Below are 15,985 nucleotides of genomic sequence, written 5' to 3'. Positions count from 1 at the left end.
TTAATGTTGGTATTCTATTAGATATTACACACAGTAAGCTAAATGATTAGACAAAATGGAATGTGGCAATGCTTAATGCTTAAACTCAAGTGTGGTTCCCTTTAAACACCATAGTAAACATTGCACAAAACAAACATCCCCTGAGAAGTAAGTAGTCTACACACTTGTGTCTCCAAATGTCCATGTTTACTATAAAGTCAGACATTTGCAGATAGGGGTTTCCAAAAACCACGCACAATGGAGTCAAGTCTCTTACTGATAACATGAAGACAAAACAGCTCAGAAGACAGGAAATTCAAGACATACTGCTCCACCATTAGCTTTTCGCTGTCACATGATAAACTCACAGGTACTGATAATGCTGCTAATGGGTATCGTAGCTTCCCGGCCCCGGCAAGTTTGAAGAAGGAAACATGGAGGACCACACGTATTCAAAATCCAAATTTCAGGAACAGGAGTCTTCTTCTTCGCCCAGAAAAAGAAAAAGGATATTGAAAAGAGCAAGAGAAAGGCTTTTTGAAGCGTGAAGGCTACCATAGCTGTAATACGTACTTTGAACTGCGTGGCGCGAGAGAGTTGATTGCGATATATGATCTCAACGCTAGATGGGAGAAATTCCCACACATTGGACCTTTAAGTAGTAATGTTTTCTGTGTACAAAGTATGATATTTTTATACTGCATGGAAGTCAAGGGAAGGCCGTTGGTGGACATTGGGTTTACAAAGCGCAGGACCTTGACAGCGAAGACAGCTTTATGCATCCTGAGTCCTGTGTATGGTGAATTTATTTAATTGAATTCATACTTTTTACTGATCCCCAGTGGGGAAATTACAATTTACAATTTAGGTTTAGACAAGAAAAGCAATTGATTAAGGTTCGGGAAAGTTTGTGGTTAAGATTAAATGTAAAAAAAGTAAAGCATTTTGTCTTTTGCTTCAAGTGGCTTCAAGATTTCTTCAGCAGCATTTTGCTGCTACCATAAAGAAAAGTAATCTCAGTTCTTATATAATTAAATTAAAAATTAATTAAATTAAAAAGAACTTTTTTCTTGTATTAACAACATACTTTATGTTCATGCTATATATATATATATTGTAATATATATATATATATATATTACAATTTATATATATATATTACAATTTATATATATATATATTACAATTTACCAGCAATTTTCATTTCCTCAAAAAAGTTTCTCATAATTACAAGATAAGTTGGTTTGTCACTTTCATGTTGTTATAAAGATAAGACACTGCACCCTTAGCAGAAAACGTCACTGAAACTTAATAAGAAAAAGATTATCACACAAATGCCAGTATAATCAAATTACATTAGATTAGATTACATGTTAATCTGTAATCCTATACCCTCTGTTAACAAAAACAGCAAACACATCCAAACCCAAAGTAAGAACAAACACTTGTGTTATTACACAATTTTCCTTTGTTACGTTATTCACATGTGAAAGATGAGTGAAACCATTCTGATAAAACATTGCTTCCAGTGAAGCTAATACCACCACATTTGTCTGTAAAGAGCAACTTTCTCTTCCCACTTACTGAAGAAGTTGACAACTGTGGTATTTTTGTGTTGACATAAAAGTAACCATTGTTTCATGTATGCTGTCAGATTAACTTCTATGACTGACCTTATTGCACCATCAGGCACACACGTTTGTTTGTTCAGTCACACTTTGTCAGTCCCAATGGAGCGTTTACAGAGAAACTTTCATTTTCTTGTAAATCACTAGTTGGATGTTTGCCATATATGTCTGTTGAGTTTACTTTCAGGGATTTTCCCTGCTGAACCAGTTACGGGAAAATGAAAAGAGTTGATGGCCGTAAATTGTTGGCTACAGATGAAAATCCAGACAGCAGTTGTCAAGTGTTTCAGGAGTGAGCCTGTACCCACATACTAGTCTGACAAGAAAAGACATGTTTTACCTTCCCTAAGGTGTCTTTGAATACTGTAATGCAATCTTTTTGTCTATAATAATTGCTGTGCTAACATACCAAATGTGCAGTCTTGTGAACATCGAGGTCAGAGAAGTTCAATGGTCATGCAGCTTAATTAAAGAAATCTATTTTTTTTTTAATGTTTTTTTGATTGAAATACACGTGAAATTAAAGCAATAGTGCGTAGTTTCAGTCACCCCCATGAGGAATTCTAAGTAATGACAACAACACTGTCGGCTCGTTCGTAACGGACGTTCATTAATATCAAAAAGTTACGTACTAAAGCTTTAAATTTAAATAAATTAGTAAACAAGTAGTAAACACAACATTGAGACATCATCTCCTCATACAGTGGATATGGTTGACAAGATAGCAAAGAGTTGCTTAATTACACATCCAGCATCAAAAACAACAACATTGTGTTTCTGGCCAGCTGGCAAATGTAAGCTCCTTCCAACCAGCTGCAACATTCAAATGTTGCTTAATGACATGAAATAAATATATTATACAATAATACTGAAAGGAATCATACACAATGAGTAATTTTACTTTTCATTTTGCTGTGTTGTGCTTAAAAGGGACATCTGCAGCAAATCTGTTCCAGGTAAATAAAGTAATGTAAATAGATACTCAGGGAGTTGTGTCTTATTGCTGGTCTGTGGTGACCTAACGTAGCCCCATGTGCATTGAGAGAAACTCCACAGGATGCTCTTATCCATTGGGAGCCTTGTTCTTTGGCCTTGGCGACAGTTTGTGGCTCTGTGCTCTCTCCTGTCATGAAAAGGTCAATGTCAAATGAAGTTAGAAGGACTTCCTGTTCCTAGCTTTCAATAACAGCTTATTCTCATAATTTTGAATACTAACGGTTACTCATCACTCACAATATTCAGAAATAAGTAAACAACCCCAAATTGTCACGAATCATGTGAGTGTTTGTTTTGTTTGTCTTTATCTGTAGTATGCTTGTTGTTTTCTGTCTAGTCTGTGTGTGTGTGTGTGTGTGTGTGTGTGTGTGTGCGTCTCCCTCTTTCTCTCCCTCCCTACCTCATCTGCTTGTCGAAAGCAGGGGTTCGGGTGGTTCGAAAGACTCCCCTCCCCCCTCACTGCCAAAGGTCCATAGTTTAAATTCGTTCTTTTTATTGTTGTAATAAACAAGTGTCTTTTAAATACATACCTGCAAACTCAGAAGGGCTGAAAAAGGTGACTGTTAAACGACAAAAACAACAACTGGATGGGAAAAGGGTATTTTACAATAACTTTGAATGCACCACGAGGCTGGCGAGGCAATCGGCTGAGTCTGTGTTGTTTTTTAGACAACGGCAGCTACAGACTGTTGTTGGAATCCTCTACAGTGAAATACAGACAAACTTGTACACCGTTTAGCTGTCAGTATTTTAACGATAGGCTAACGTTACCTGCTGCAAAGTGTAATGTTGACTAGCGTGACATGCGGCAATGTTTCAGTTGCCACTAACGTCCATTTTGGAGCATCAGAGAGAAGTGCAGGCATTTAAGTGGCACCAAAATCCGCGTTGCTATTCGGTCCGGTAGATACCGGTCGTTAAGGCACTGGTGCCGTATTAGCATTCACATTGAACTAACATTGTAGGCTAACAACACAATTCGCTGAGTTTAGCTGACAAGCCGACAAGCTTGCTTTTCATTATAACGTTAACATTAAACATGTTAACAACAACATTAGCGAAAACACTTATATTGTTGGCAGATAACAGCACTTACCTCAAAACTAATGTCAGTGATTGTGATTGGCCAAATGACTCGCGTGACGTATTACCAAAGATGTTTTATTGTGAAGAAGACCGCAGTAGGTTTTTGAAATTGTACATACAATTGTACACCTCCACCCCCCCCCCACCCAAATAATTGGGTGACATTGTCACGTGGATGACATTTTCCCATTCTAAATGGCAATTTTCGCCAAAAAGCAAGTAGTTTGCAGGTATGTAAATAACTGCAAACTAAATGGTTAATAATTCAAATCCCCCCCCAAATAAAAATGATCTAAACCAAACCGAAACCCCTATCATGCACCCCTTCTGTGAATGTGTTAACTGGCATGCGACATGTAGCAATCTAACGTCTAATGTATCAACAATCCACGCAACTAACTTTATGCACTCATAGCAAAATCTGTGAGGCCAAGGACATCAAAATGAAGTACCTCATAATTAAATACAAAATGAGGGAAAACTGCAAAAAGGTCCACTTTTTGAAAAGACAAAGAAATGAAGTATAAATACATTCATGTATACCTATATTCCCACACCAGGAGTTGAACCCCGGGACACCTGGGTGAAAACTAGGAATCCTAACCGCTAGACAATATGAGACCATGAACATGCTCCCAGTCAGTCTCTCTGTTTGTCCTCTTCAGCCACGCTCTCTAATCTCCAGACCCTTTCATTGCCATTGTCCATCCATTCACCAGTGCTCTCGGAATTTCCCTCCATACACCTGACTATGCCCCGCCCACCTGTTTACTTGCATCTCATTCCCTTATCACCAGCCTCTCAGTTCCTATTTGTCATGCTGCTTTCTTGCCATTTGATTTTGCTCAGGAGCTTCTGTTACTGTGCCTTTTACCTGGACTTGTGCCTGCCTGTCTGCCTATCTGTACCTGCCAGTAAGCCTACAGTATATTCCTTCAATAAATCACAGAACTGATCCTATCAGCCTGCCTTCATCTGCATTTGGGTCCTATCCCTGTTACTTATTCACAGTATTGTGACAAAGATTAAATATGTATAACTGTATATACTATTTTGGATATTAGAACTAAGAACATGAGTAACATAGTGCTGCTGAAAAAGTGCATGCATCTATTTAAAGGGTCGTAAAATCTGAAAGATTTAACGTTTGTTTTATATTTTCATATAGAAACTGCAGTGGATGCAGTCATGTGTTTCAGTTTAAATGACAGGCGGCAACTAGAGATTACAAAAAATAACACTTTATTTTAGAATCACTCAACATAACATAGATTTGATAAACAAATTATCTCAACATTTTGTACAAATATCACAAAAACAGCAAACTGTAAATGGACTGAAATTTTAGAACATGATCATAAAAAGATAACACAGATTGTCAAACATTTAGTGAAGAATTTCACAAGCACCTTACAGTCTTACGATAACAATAAAAAAGGATGTCACTATTAGTTCACAGCTTTACCCTTCAGGCAAGTCAAGGCAAATCTATTTCTATAGCATATTTTACTCACAGGATAATAAAAGGGAACGCAAAGAGCCACAAATTACAAGAAACACATAGCGGCTAGATTTTCTCAAACAGTTTTTTCTACAGCACAGTGTGACCATTCTGAGACTCTGAACAGGAATGGAAGTGATTCTGACGTCTGTAGCTCTCAGTTTAGTCGGTGCCCCAATCTTTTCCCAGAGTCCTCTCCTCTTTATATCTGCAGAAAGAAAGTGCAGAGATAAGCCAGTGCAATGTTGAACCATTAAAGTGAAGCTTTTTGTGCAATGATTTCCACAGTAAACTGTAAGAAAAATGATAAAGGTGCAAAAAACCTTTTAGGTGTGCAGGTGCACAATCTCTGTTTTTCAACCTCAGCAAAAAAAACATAATTTACCTGATTTTACTGAGATCTTTTCTGATCCAGATGTTTAATGTGACTTCTCACCCACGGTTTATCACGGGGGTGGGAGACGCACAGTATCCTTCCAACCTTTGTAATGAACCTGTAAAAGCAGACGAGAGACAAGAGAAGTGAGACCAGACTGCAGACTACAGAATTGGAAAATAAAACTGTTTTTTTTCCCAATAGGGTCACGGTTGTAACGGAAATAAGAGAAACCAGCTACTGTGACCATTCAGCAAAGGATCTGTAAAAAGAACTTTTCTTTGCCTAGATATATGTCAATATTTTACAGCTTTTACTTACGCAGTAGCACTGATTTCACATCCTTTTCCAGCTTCCTGAATGGTGTAGCTTTGAAGGATTGTGAGCGGCAATGGCTTCTCAGCAACCTTCAGACAACAGTCCATCACAATCTCGGCTGCAGGAAGATGAAGAAACAAATTCATCAGAGAGAGTAGATGAGTCAGAAAATGTAGAACTAAAACACCCCATGCACCTGCACTGAAAGCATTCAGAAATATGAATGTTTCACTTCTAATGCAAATCTTACCTGATGCAAACCCAACACAGATGACACCCAGCAAGAGGAGAACTGCAATTCGAGAAGCCATGTCTCTGTTTCTTCGTAGCTCTTAGTTAAGGTTGGCTGCTTCAGTCACTTCAGGAGTGTGAAGGTGTTGCTGTGAGGAGGAGAGCTGCAGGTGTATTTATACAGCCTTGTAGAGAAAGTGAAAGTGTGATCGGTGCTCATTGACTGGAAATGGGGAAAAAGTTGGCACGAGACTTATGCGTGCCTGGTCAACTGTCTCTTCACTCCTCCTCTCTGTTTTATTTTGTGCCAAAATGTTACTGCTTGTCTTTTCAGATACTTCCCAGAGGTGGATCTTTATCAGGGCATTCATGTTTCGTGAGAAATACCTTTCACACTTCATACAATCCATACATGCATTACAATGAGATCAGTCCATTCATACGCACAAACATAAATCAGTAAATTCTGTTTCTTATGTTCTATCGAGCAAATTGCTTGCTTGCATTCTGGGTTTCTTTCAAACATTTCCACTTTCAGTGAAAATAAATATAATATAATACATAGCCTACAGGGCACAATAAGTATATAGTATGGAATTGGGACACAACACTTGATAAAGTTAGAAAAACCTTGCAGCTGTTAATAACTGTACAATGTCTCAAAAGGTAAAATTGTCCTCATGAAATGCTAGCCTGGTTGACACCAGACCCTTCTCAGTTGTAACTGACTTGCAGAGCAAATCTCAAATTTGCCAGAAGTCTGTCAGGGTTTACCCAGGCTAGTGAAATGCTGCAGGAGAATTACATTTGAAGTTGAAGCACTTACTGAGTCTTGTTTGCTTGTAATACATTTCTGTGCATTGAACTCTTCTGGCAACAGCAGGAAAAAGAGCATAGTTCAAGCAGAGCTTGATTCGCTGCATCCTCTGTGCTCCACCATCAGTGGTTCATATCAGCTGCTTGGTGATGAGTAACATCCAGTCATATTCATACAGATGTAGAGTGCTGCCATTATTATGGTGTTTGGTGTTTTAAGCCCCCAACTTTAAGCCCCCAACTCTGCATGGAAGGCACTAGGGTTAGGGTTAAGGTTAGGGTTAGGTGCCTTGAAGTCGGTGGTCGCAGCGCTGCCCAGTGTTAGGCAAGGGTTAGGGTTAGGGTTAGGTGCCTTGAAGTCGACGGTCGCAGCGCTGCCTTGAAGTCGATGGTAGGGGCTTAAAACATCATCGAGCCATTATTACATGACACTTTTGACTGTTACTCTGTTGATGTTCTCATGTCCAGTTTTTGGTTTGGACTTACTTTATTGTCATTGCACAAAGTACAGCTACTGGGACAAAATCGGTATAAATAAACAGATGTATAACTATGTTCCCATACAGCGAGTTGAATCCAGGCCACCCAGGAGTAAACTTGAAATCCTAATCACTAGACTAGACCATATGGGACCCCTTGTGTAATGCATTTTAAAAGATTCTCAGTCTGTCTCTCCATCCAACCCGCTCTAGCTACATCCCTATTCCCAGAAGCCTTCATTGCCATTTTTTCATCCATCAACCAGGTGCCCTTTGACTTTTCCTCTTTTCACCTGTCTGCCCCACCCATCTACACATCTGCTCCCACTTTCCTCATCAACCCTGCAGTTCAACCCAGTTCCATTCATTTCTTTCCGGCCTAGTTGTTATGCTGCTTTCTTGCCATGTGCTTTTTTTCTTTGGGGCTTCTGTTACTCTGCCCCTTTACCTGGATCAGTACCTGCCTGCTTACCTGGACCTTCCTTCCTATCCACCAGTAAGCCTATAATCTTTCAATAAACTATTTCCAATATTAGAATTAAGAACATGAATAACATAGTGCTGCTGAAAAAGTGTATGCATCTATTTTTAAAAGTTTGAACATTTAGAGAGATTCATGTGTTTTATATTTTCATATTTGCTACAGAAACTCTGTGGATGCAGTCATGTGTTTCAGTTTATATGAAAGGTGGCAACTAGAGGTTACAAAACAAACATTTTGTACAAGTATACGAGAAAATGGCAAACTGTAAACACTCTGAAATGTGTGAACATGATCATAAAAGATAAACACAGATTGCCAAACATTTAGTGAAGTATTTCACAAGCACATTAGTCTTTTGCTTAAAAAACAGAAGGATGTCACTGTAAGTTCCAGGCTTTACCCTTTAGTCAAGTCAAGGCAAATTTTTCTATTTCTATAGTACATTTTACTCCCATGATAATAAAAGGGAAAGGGTTAGTGTTAATGTACATTTAGCTTCTGTTTCATCATCATAAATAAGAAACACTGATTCCCCAATGAGCTTACAGAGCTAGATTTTCTCAAACAGTTTTTTTTCTAAAGCACAGTGTGACCATTCTGAGACTGAATAGGAATGGAAGTGAAGTCGGGCCCCCTTGTTCTTCAGCCATCTTTTCCCAGAGTCCTCTCCTCTTTATACCTGCAAAAAGACAGTGCCATGTTGAAGCATTGAAGTTAAACTCTTTGTGCAATGATTTTCACAGTATACTATAATGAAAATGGAAAGGTGCACAAAGCCATTTAGCTGTACAGGCGTGCAATCTTTGTTTTTAAAGCTCAGCAAAAGAAAACAATTTACCTGATTTTACTGAGATCTTTTCTGATCCAGATGTTTAATGTGACTTCTCACCCACGCTTTATCACGGGGGTGGGAGACGCACAGTATCCTTCCAACCTTTGTAATGAACCTGTAAAAGCAGACGAGAGACAAGAGAAGTGAGATCAGACTGCAGACTACAGAACTGGAAAATAAGTTTAGTTTTGTTTTCAACAGGCTCACTGTTGTAACGAAAATAAGAGATTTTACTTACGCAGTAGCGCTGATTTCACATCCTTTTCCAGCTTCCTGAATGGTGTAGCTTTGAAGGATTGTGAGCGGCAATGGCTTCTCAGCAACCTTCAGACAACAGTCCATCACAATCTCGGCTGCAGGAAGATGGAGAAACAAATTCATCAGAGAGAGTAGATGAGTCAGAAAATGTAGAACTAAAACACCCCATGCACCTGCGCTAAAAGAAATACAGAAAAACATTCAGAAATATGAATGTTTCACTTCTAATGCAAATCTTACCTGATGCAAACCCAACACAGATGACACCCAGCAAGAGGAGAACTGCAATTCGAGAAGCCATGTCTCTGTTTCTTCGTAGCTCTTAGTTAAGGTTGGCTGCTTCAGTCTCTTCAGGAGTGTGAAGGTGTTGCTGTGAGGCGGAGAGCTGCAGGTGTATTTATACAGCTTTGTAGAGAAAGTGAAAGTGTGATCGGTGCTCATTGACTGGAAATGGGGAAAAAAGTTGGCACGAGACTCACGCGTGCCTCGCCAATTACCTCTTTACTCCTCCTCTTTCTTTTGTTTTGTGCTAAAATGTTCCTGCGTGTTCTTTAGATGCTTGCCAGGGCAATTGTGTTTCATGAGAAAGTCCATTTATTCGCACAAGCATAAATCAGCAAATACTGTAATTCTTTTTTTACGTTGTGCTATGCATTAGTTACCACTATTTTGTGCCAGCATTCAAAATCTTTACACCTCATTATTTTAAAATCCAGTGAATTGCTTGCTTGGTTTCTGTGTTTCCCTCAAACATTTCCACTTGTCAGTAAAAATTTATCTTACAGTTGCAGTGACATGTATATAATACATGGCTTACATGGCACAATTAGTATGTAGTATGGAATTGGGACTTGATAAAGTTAGAAGAACTTTGCGGCAGTTTAACTATGTCTCAAATGTTAAATTTAACTTGTGAAATGCTGTATGAGAGTTACTTGAAGTTATTTTGAAGTTGAAGCACCTAATGAGCCAAAGTGGGTAATGAGCCGTTTGTGAGTTTAAGCGAAATCATTGAGAGCAAATTAAGTCTCAATTGAACAGTAAGAGATACAAATAATAAAACTGAAAAAAGTTTTATTTAGAAAAAAGTGGTAGCCCTGGTGTTAATCTGCACTTTAGGCTGTGTAGTGTCAGCTGTAAGAGCTGAAAGCTGTTAGTCGCAGGTTTGAAAAGTACATCTGTGGCTGCTCATCATTTCTATTATTTGAAAATAAAGGCAAATGTTCATTCAGTATATCAATATTAATGCTTTAGTGCGTAACTTTTTGATATTAATGAACGTCCGTTACATTCAAGCCATTGCCAAATGAGTTGCTACAAAGCTAATCAAGATTATCAGCTCCAACAACTCTCTCTGTATTTCTCAGTATGGCTATGTTCAGAAGATTGTGTCGTCCGGTGACTTTCCCGCGCAGAAGCTCGAGTGAAGATAATTACTTCTTCTGAAGAGTCCATCATGTTTTTTTTAATCCTCCGTGTCCTCCTTGGCTACTAGTAACTGCATGGAGGAGGGGTGGGGGCTATGCACGATCACAGAAGGCTTATATTATGTGGACGTGCCGACAGTTTTGTTTTCATTACTTAGAATTCCTCATGGGGGCGACAGAAACTACGCACTATAGCTTTAAACTTATCTGAAGCCTGTTAGTGTAGTTTTGGTCTTTAGTGTCTGAAGACTGTACTATAATCTAGAGAGAGGAACATTTAAAGGGATAGTTCAGATATTTTAAAGCGGGGTATGTTGTACGAGGTACTTATCCATAATCAGTGTGTTACCTACAGTAGATGGTGGTCAGCACTCCCCCAGTTTGGAGAAGCAGACAGGAGTCCCGACACGGAAGCTCAGCAATGTACTGCTGTGGACGGGAGGGCAGCAGCTAAACGTATTTTAGCCACCTAAAAAAAAGGCCCACTTAAAAAAATCTATATGTTTAGGTGGACACTATATTTAGAATAGCCCTTTCCAATGGGAAACTGAAGCTGTTGTTTACATCTATGCTCTCTTCAAAGCCACCAGACTCCTTTTTAACTTGCAGAACACGGAAGTTTCTGGTATTCCGCTGCCTCAGTCAGTTAGTTTGTTTGTGTTATTGTGCAACTTCAGTGTTTTTAAGGGGGTTAGGAACTAACAAACGTAACAAACCGATCGGGGCGGCAGTAGACCAACAACTTCTGTTATTCTGGGGGGTAAAATGACTTGTTTTGTCAATACTCGGGTGGCTTTTGAAGAGAACGATATAACTGCTTCATTTCTCCGTCATAAAGGACTGTTTGACAGCAAGGTAAAGCGGTGAAAATAATGTGAACATAAAGTACGTGTGTGTGTGTGTGTGTGTGTGTGTTTGTGTGTGTGTGTGTGTGTGTGTGTGTGTGTGTATTTTTTAGGTGGTTAAAATAGGTTTAGCTGCTGCCCCCGTCCACAGCAGAACATTGATTTGCTTCTGTGTCGTAACTTCTCCAAACTGCCATCTACTGAAGGTAATACACAGACTGTGGAGAGGTACCTCATACAACAAAAACTATGCCTTTGGCGTGGGAAGTGGAACGTTGTACTGTAAACAATATCTGATCTGGATCTTCTTTCTCCAACGTGGTGCCAGAGTGGTTTGGGGATTTTTCATGGAATGCGAATGAACAACACCACTTACAATAGGTTTATCTGAAGGATGCATGTCTGTGAGAGTTTATTCAGGTGTGTGCATGTATCCAAGTACTAGATTACAATCTACAAGTGTGGGAGCTGTTAAGCAACAGGAAACCGCAAGGGGTTTTGCCAAAGTGATGCAACCGTGAACAACGCTGTGAGGGAGCGGGGCACGTGAGGATCAACTTATTGCACAGGAAATTTGTCTCCTAATTTGGGTTGGGTTGATTTCCTATCAGTATTACAGTTATGGTCTGTTTCCACTGTCTACACAGACAATGTGCAGTGGTCCAAGATGAATTTACATCCTTTTCTTAAAGGAATAGTTTTGGAAATTATACGTATTTGCTTTGAGAAAAGCACATTAGAAGATGCATATGATACATTACAATAGCTACAATCACCATTTAAAAACACCAATGCATCAAAATGACTGTAATATGTAACGGGTTGCACGTAGTGATCAACACACAAAGAATCGCCAACTCTGCAATTCCCTTCATTCAGTTTGGTCTTTCAGTTCATTATTTTTGTTTTCCGGCCCACAACTTCACTGTTTCTCTCTCACTGCTTTATAAGCATTCTTCTTATCAAAGATTATTCAAAAAAGTGAAATTATAGTTCCAATGCGTTTCATTCATTCTGGCCAGCACAATGTTCTCATTAGCAGAAATTTAGCAGCTAAGAACCAGATATTTTCTTAAGGAGTTGGGGGAAACCAAAAATTAAGCTATGTTTGTCATTATATCGAACTATTCCTTTGGCGAACAAAGTGGTGATCCTTTACCACTAATAATAGTCATTTTGTCATGCTGATTAAAAAAAAAAAAAACTTTTACTTCTTGGAATTCTCATGACTGTAATGCTGACCTTCTCTACGGCACTTTCACATATGCTGTACATATCCACATTTACAGTATATACCAGTATGGGTTTATATATCCATTCTGTTCAGGAGGAAGCCACAGTTAAAAGCAAAGTAGAAATGGCAATACAGAGTAATTACTCACGAAAAAGTCAGTTTCATGGCTTCTTTCATGCGTGACTTGAACAATAGAGTTGTTTCATAGTTGAGGAGCCCCCCCCTCACCACCACTGGAAGTTTCATGTTGTAAAAACAACATGAAATGTTGGGACCATCACTACCCATGTCCTTAGGCATTTAGAGATATTACATTACAAAACTAAATCATTACCAGATATGAAGAAGATCTTTTCAGTTTATTTTATGAAAGGGGACAGTGCAAATTAATAAAACACATGATTTCCCATGGGTCAAAAAAGCCAGAATTAGCCAAAAGGCTATTTTTCATCTGTAGTCCCCTTGCCCTCGATGTTAAAAAAAAACTTTGAAACATTACTTCTAAAATACATGTCTGCATGACAGCGATGAGTGCTTATTTAAACATCCATTTATAATTCTGTCATCTAGATACTCAGACAAATTAAAATAAAGACATAGCGGCAGGGTTTGAGGCCTGCCATGCATCCAGCAGCCAGATGCTACCCTGAACAGACAGTTATGTCAACAAACCACATGAGGCGGTGTGATTGTAGATGAAGTGTAACGATGTGAAACTGGATGTTTCAGAGCGAAACTAAGTGAACACTTGGGTTGGTGTACATTAACTTCCTTTACTTTGATGTGCAAAAAGTTCCTTTTTACTGGTCAGCTGTTTTGTTTTTTGACTCTATTACTGATAAAACAGTTCATTCTTTTGTAGAATGAAGGAAATAATTTGCAATTATCCTCATTCCCTCAGAAATCTAGAAACAGGTGGATTTGTTGTGTTTCCACCAAATATGCATGAACCGATATCCACACAACAAATCCTGAATGAATTCGGGTCAGGTTTTGCATTGTCTTTATTCCCTACACCTCTCCATTTGTATATGATATCACACCACCATCTAGCCTTTCCTGTGGCCCTAGCAGCAATAATGAGTACATCTCTGACCTGTAAACTGAGATATTGAATCTGAGATCAAAATCTAAATCTGTGTGAGGAATAAAAGAAAAGATTGTCAAATATCTGCACAAGTCACCCAAAATAGCCTTCCGTGTTCCACCCAGTTTCTAAACTGCACTTCAGAGATCACTCCTCAATTAAAATTCTAGCAGCAACACAGCATTCTTTATCCTGGATTTTAGTTTCAATTGGAGGCGGTGCTGTTTGTCTGTCCAGTCAGTGGTGAAATTCTTTCCATGGGAACTGAACACACTTTATGTGCACTAAAGAATTTCTCCCAAGAATAGGAGAATCCTGTGTTCATTCACCACATGCGCATTACCCATAGTGATTTGATTCATGTTAATATGGAAAATATAGGGAGATTTTAACATATTCAACAATAGTGACCTCTGTCTAAACACAAACATGTATTCACACTATTACCATCCATGCTACCTCATTGTTTTATGTATGCACTGGAGATTGTGGGTATGTGGGGAATGTGGGGGGAGGGAGGGGTGAGGGGGTTGAGAATGGCTGGACACTATATTGCTTTTACATTCTTATTTATTTTATTTTTTTATGTTTTTAAATTCTGTTTTATTTATTTGCAAAGCACCAAGAGGAATGCTATTCAATTTCATTGTATCCTGTACAATGACAATAAAGAATTATAATCTTCTTCATGGCCTTACCCATGAATTCATTTACTATTCACAACCCAAGGACAACCACCCCCGCTGCTGGCACTCCATGAATAATATTCTCATTACATTACATTACATTACATGTCATTTAGCTGACGCTTTTATCCAAAGCGACTTACAATTAAGTGCTTTCAAATGTGAAGGTTCAAACTCCAGACAACAAGTAGTAAGTGCAAATACAGTAGCTTTAAATAGGCAAAGCTACAAAGAGACATATGAAAGTGCAGGTTCGAAAGTGCAAGTTCAAGATTTTTTTTTTTTTTTTATCCGAGGTGTAGTCGGAAGAGATGCGTTTTTAGTCTTCGGCGGAAGGTGTGTAGGCTTTCGGCCATCCTGATATCGATGGGGAGCTCGTTCCACAATTTGGGAGCCAGGACAGTGAACAGTCGGGATTTCGTTGAGTGATTAGTTCTCCCTCGCTGTGAGGGAGCAGCCAGCAGTTTGGCTGATGCAGAACGAAGTGAGCGGGTTGGGGTATATGGTTTGACCATGTTCTGGATGTAAGCGGGTGCTGATCCGTTCGTGGCCCTGTACGTAAGTACTAGTGTCTTGAAGCGGATGCGGGCCGCAATTGGTAGCCAGTGAAGAGAGCGGAGGAGAGGTGTAGTGTGAGAGAACTTGGGGAGGTTGAAGACAAGTCGAGCCGCTGCATTCTGAATGAGCTGCAGGGGTTGGATGGCACATGCAGGCAGGCCAATCAGGAGGGAGTTGCAGTAGTCTAGACGTGAGATGACTAGAGCCTGAACCAGAATTCTCACATTAAGGGAAAGGCAGGAATGGGGAGTGTAAACAAGTCTGGGGAACCACGTGATTTTAAGGAAACGAGAACAGCATTCATATCAGGAGTAAGATTCACTTTTAATTTTTTCGATGAGGGAACAAAAATATATAAATAAAATAAATACCCGCCCAACCATTTCATAAGAAATCAAAACTCAGCTGAGAGGATTACAATCAGTCCTGTTGCAGGGCTGATATGGAAACCAATAAGGGAAATTCATATTTTTAACTTGTGAAATGTTGTTCACAAATAGTTTCACAGCTTTCAGTTGTATTTCACCTTTTGTGTGCATGTGAAAAGAAACATTGCTTGCACGTATTTAAATGTGAAAATATGTGCAAGTGTGAAAGTTTTGTGCACACAGACAATTTGCACGTGTAAAAACTTTTCGTAGCTGTAGAAATGTCTGTAATTAAAATGTGCAGGAATATTTTCAACAGTGAAGTTTTACAAAGTCTAAGAGACAGACACACACACATTTTCTATCTGTGTATGCGATACTAAAGTTACAAGCTGCAAGTTACGAGCATTAAATTGGACCGTTTTTATGCCTGAGCTGACTAGCTAGATTTCAATGCTTGTAGAGAGGCTTTGCCCCTCCCCCTCCGGTGGACCACTGTGACACCTTATTTCATAAGATTTTATGTACGATAGTTAATGACGAGATACAAATGATTTTTATATCCTGTTTGAATTTTGCCATGAATTACAGGTTTGTCAATTGAAATGCTAATTTTGCAAGTCAAGAAAGTCAGTTTGTCATAATACTGTTAAAGTATACTCAGCAAAAAATATTTATATTAAATATTATATAAATATGTATATTTTAAGCAAACTTAACATATGCAAATAGTTGTATGAACGTTAAAAGATTTAACAACTAAGACATAAACTGAACAATTTTCACAGACCTGTGA

At 38.8% G+C, this 15,985-nt stretch overlaps 1 protein-coding gene across 2 annotated transcripts; it reads right to left on the bottom strand.

Annotated features, from left to right (window-relative positions):
• Positions 1 to 4,914: 4,914 nt before the first annotated feature.
• LOC116054414 (C-C motif chemokine 19-like) lies at positions 4,915 to 9,448 on the bottom strand. Of its 2 annotated transcripts, none has more exons than XM_031305953.2 (4): positions 9,225 to 9,448; positions 8,965 to 9,079; positions 8,733 to 8,841; positions 4,915 to 5,398 (listed from the first exon to the last, which is right to left on the bottom strand). In XM_031305953.2, the coding sequence occupies exons 1-3, from the start codon at positions 9,283 to 9,285 to the stop codon at positions 8,739 to 8,741; spliced, it is 279 nt and encodes a 92-aa protein (XP_031161813.1). In that variant the 5' UTR covers positions 9,286 to 9,448; the 3' UTR covers positions 4,915 to 5,398; positions 8,733 to 8,738. The 2 variants fall into 2 exon arrangements, with proteins under 2 accessions (XP_031161813.1, XP_031161814.1); XM_031305954.2 differs by lacking the exons at positions 8,733 to 8,841; positions 8,965 to 9,079; positions 9,225 to 9,448 and adding exons at positions 5,576 to 5,684; positions 5,888 to 6,002; positions 6,135 to 6,315.
• Positions 9,449 to 15,985: the final 6,537 nt, after the last annotated feature.

The sequence above is a fragment of the Sander lucioperca genome, chromosome 2 (genome assembly GCF_008315115.2).
Source record: "Sander lucioperca isolate FBNREF2018 chromosome 2, SLUC_FBN_1.2, whole genome shotgun sequence".
Classification (NCBI taxonomy): domain Eukaryota; kingdom Metazoa; phylum Chordata; class Actinopteri; order Perciformes; family Percidae; genus Sander; species Sander lucioperca.
The sequence above is the reverse complement of the archived record's forward strand: the minus strand, read 5'-3'. Positions and strand labels throughout refer to the sequence as shown.

Excerpts from the sequence above, each read along its gene's own strand:
- LOC116054414 (XM_031305953.2), bottom strand. The coding sequence starts at position 9,285 with ATGGCTTCTCGAATTGCAGTTCTCCTCTTGCTGGGTGTCATCTGTGTT. Across the intron at positions 9,080-9,224 it reads CTGTGTTGGGTTTGCATCAG|CCGAGATTGTGATGGACTGT; the intron begins GTAAGATTTGCA and ends ATCTTCCTGCAG. Across the intron at positions 8,842-8,964 it reads TGTGAAATCAGCGCTACTGC|GTTCATTACAAAGGTTGGAA; the intron begins GTAAGTAAAATC and ends CTGCTTTTACAG.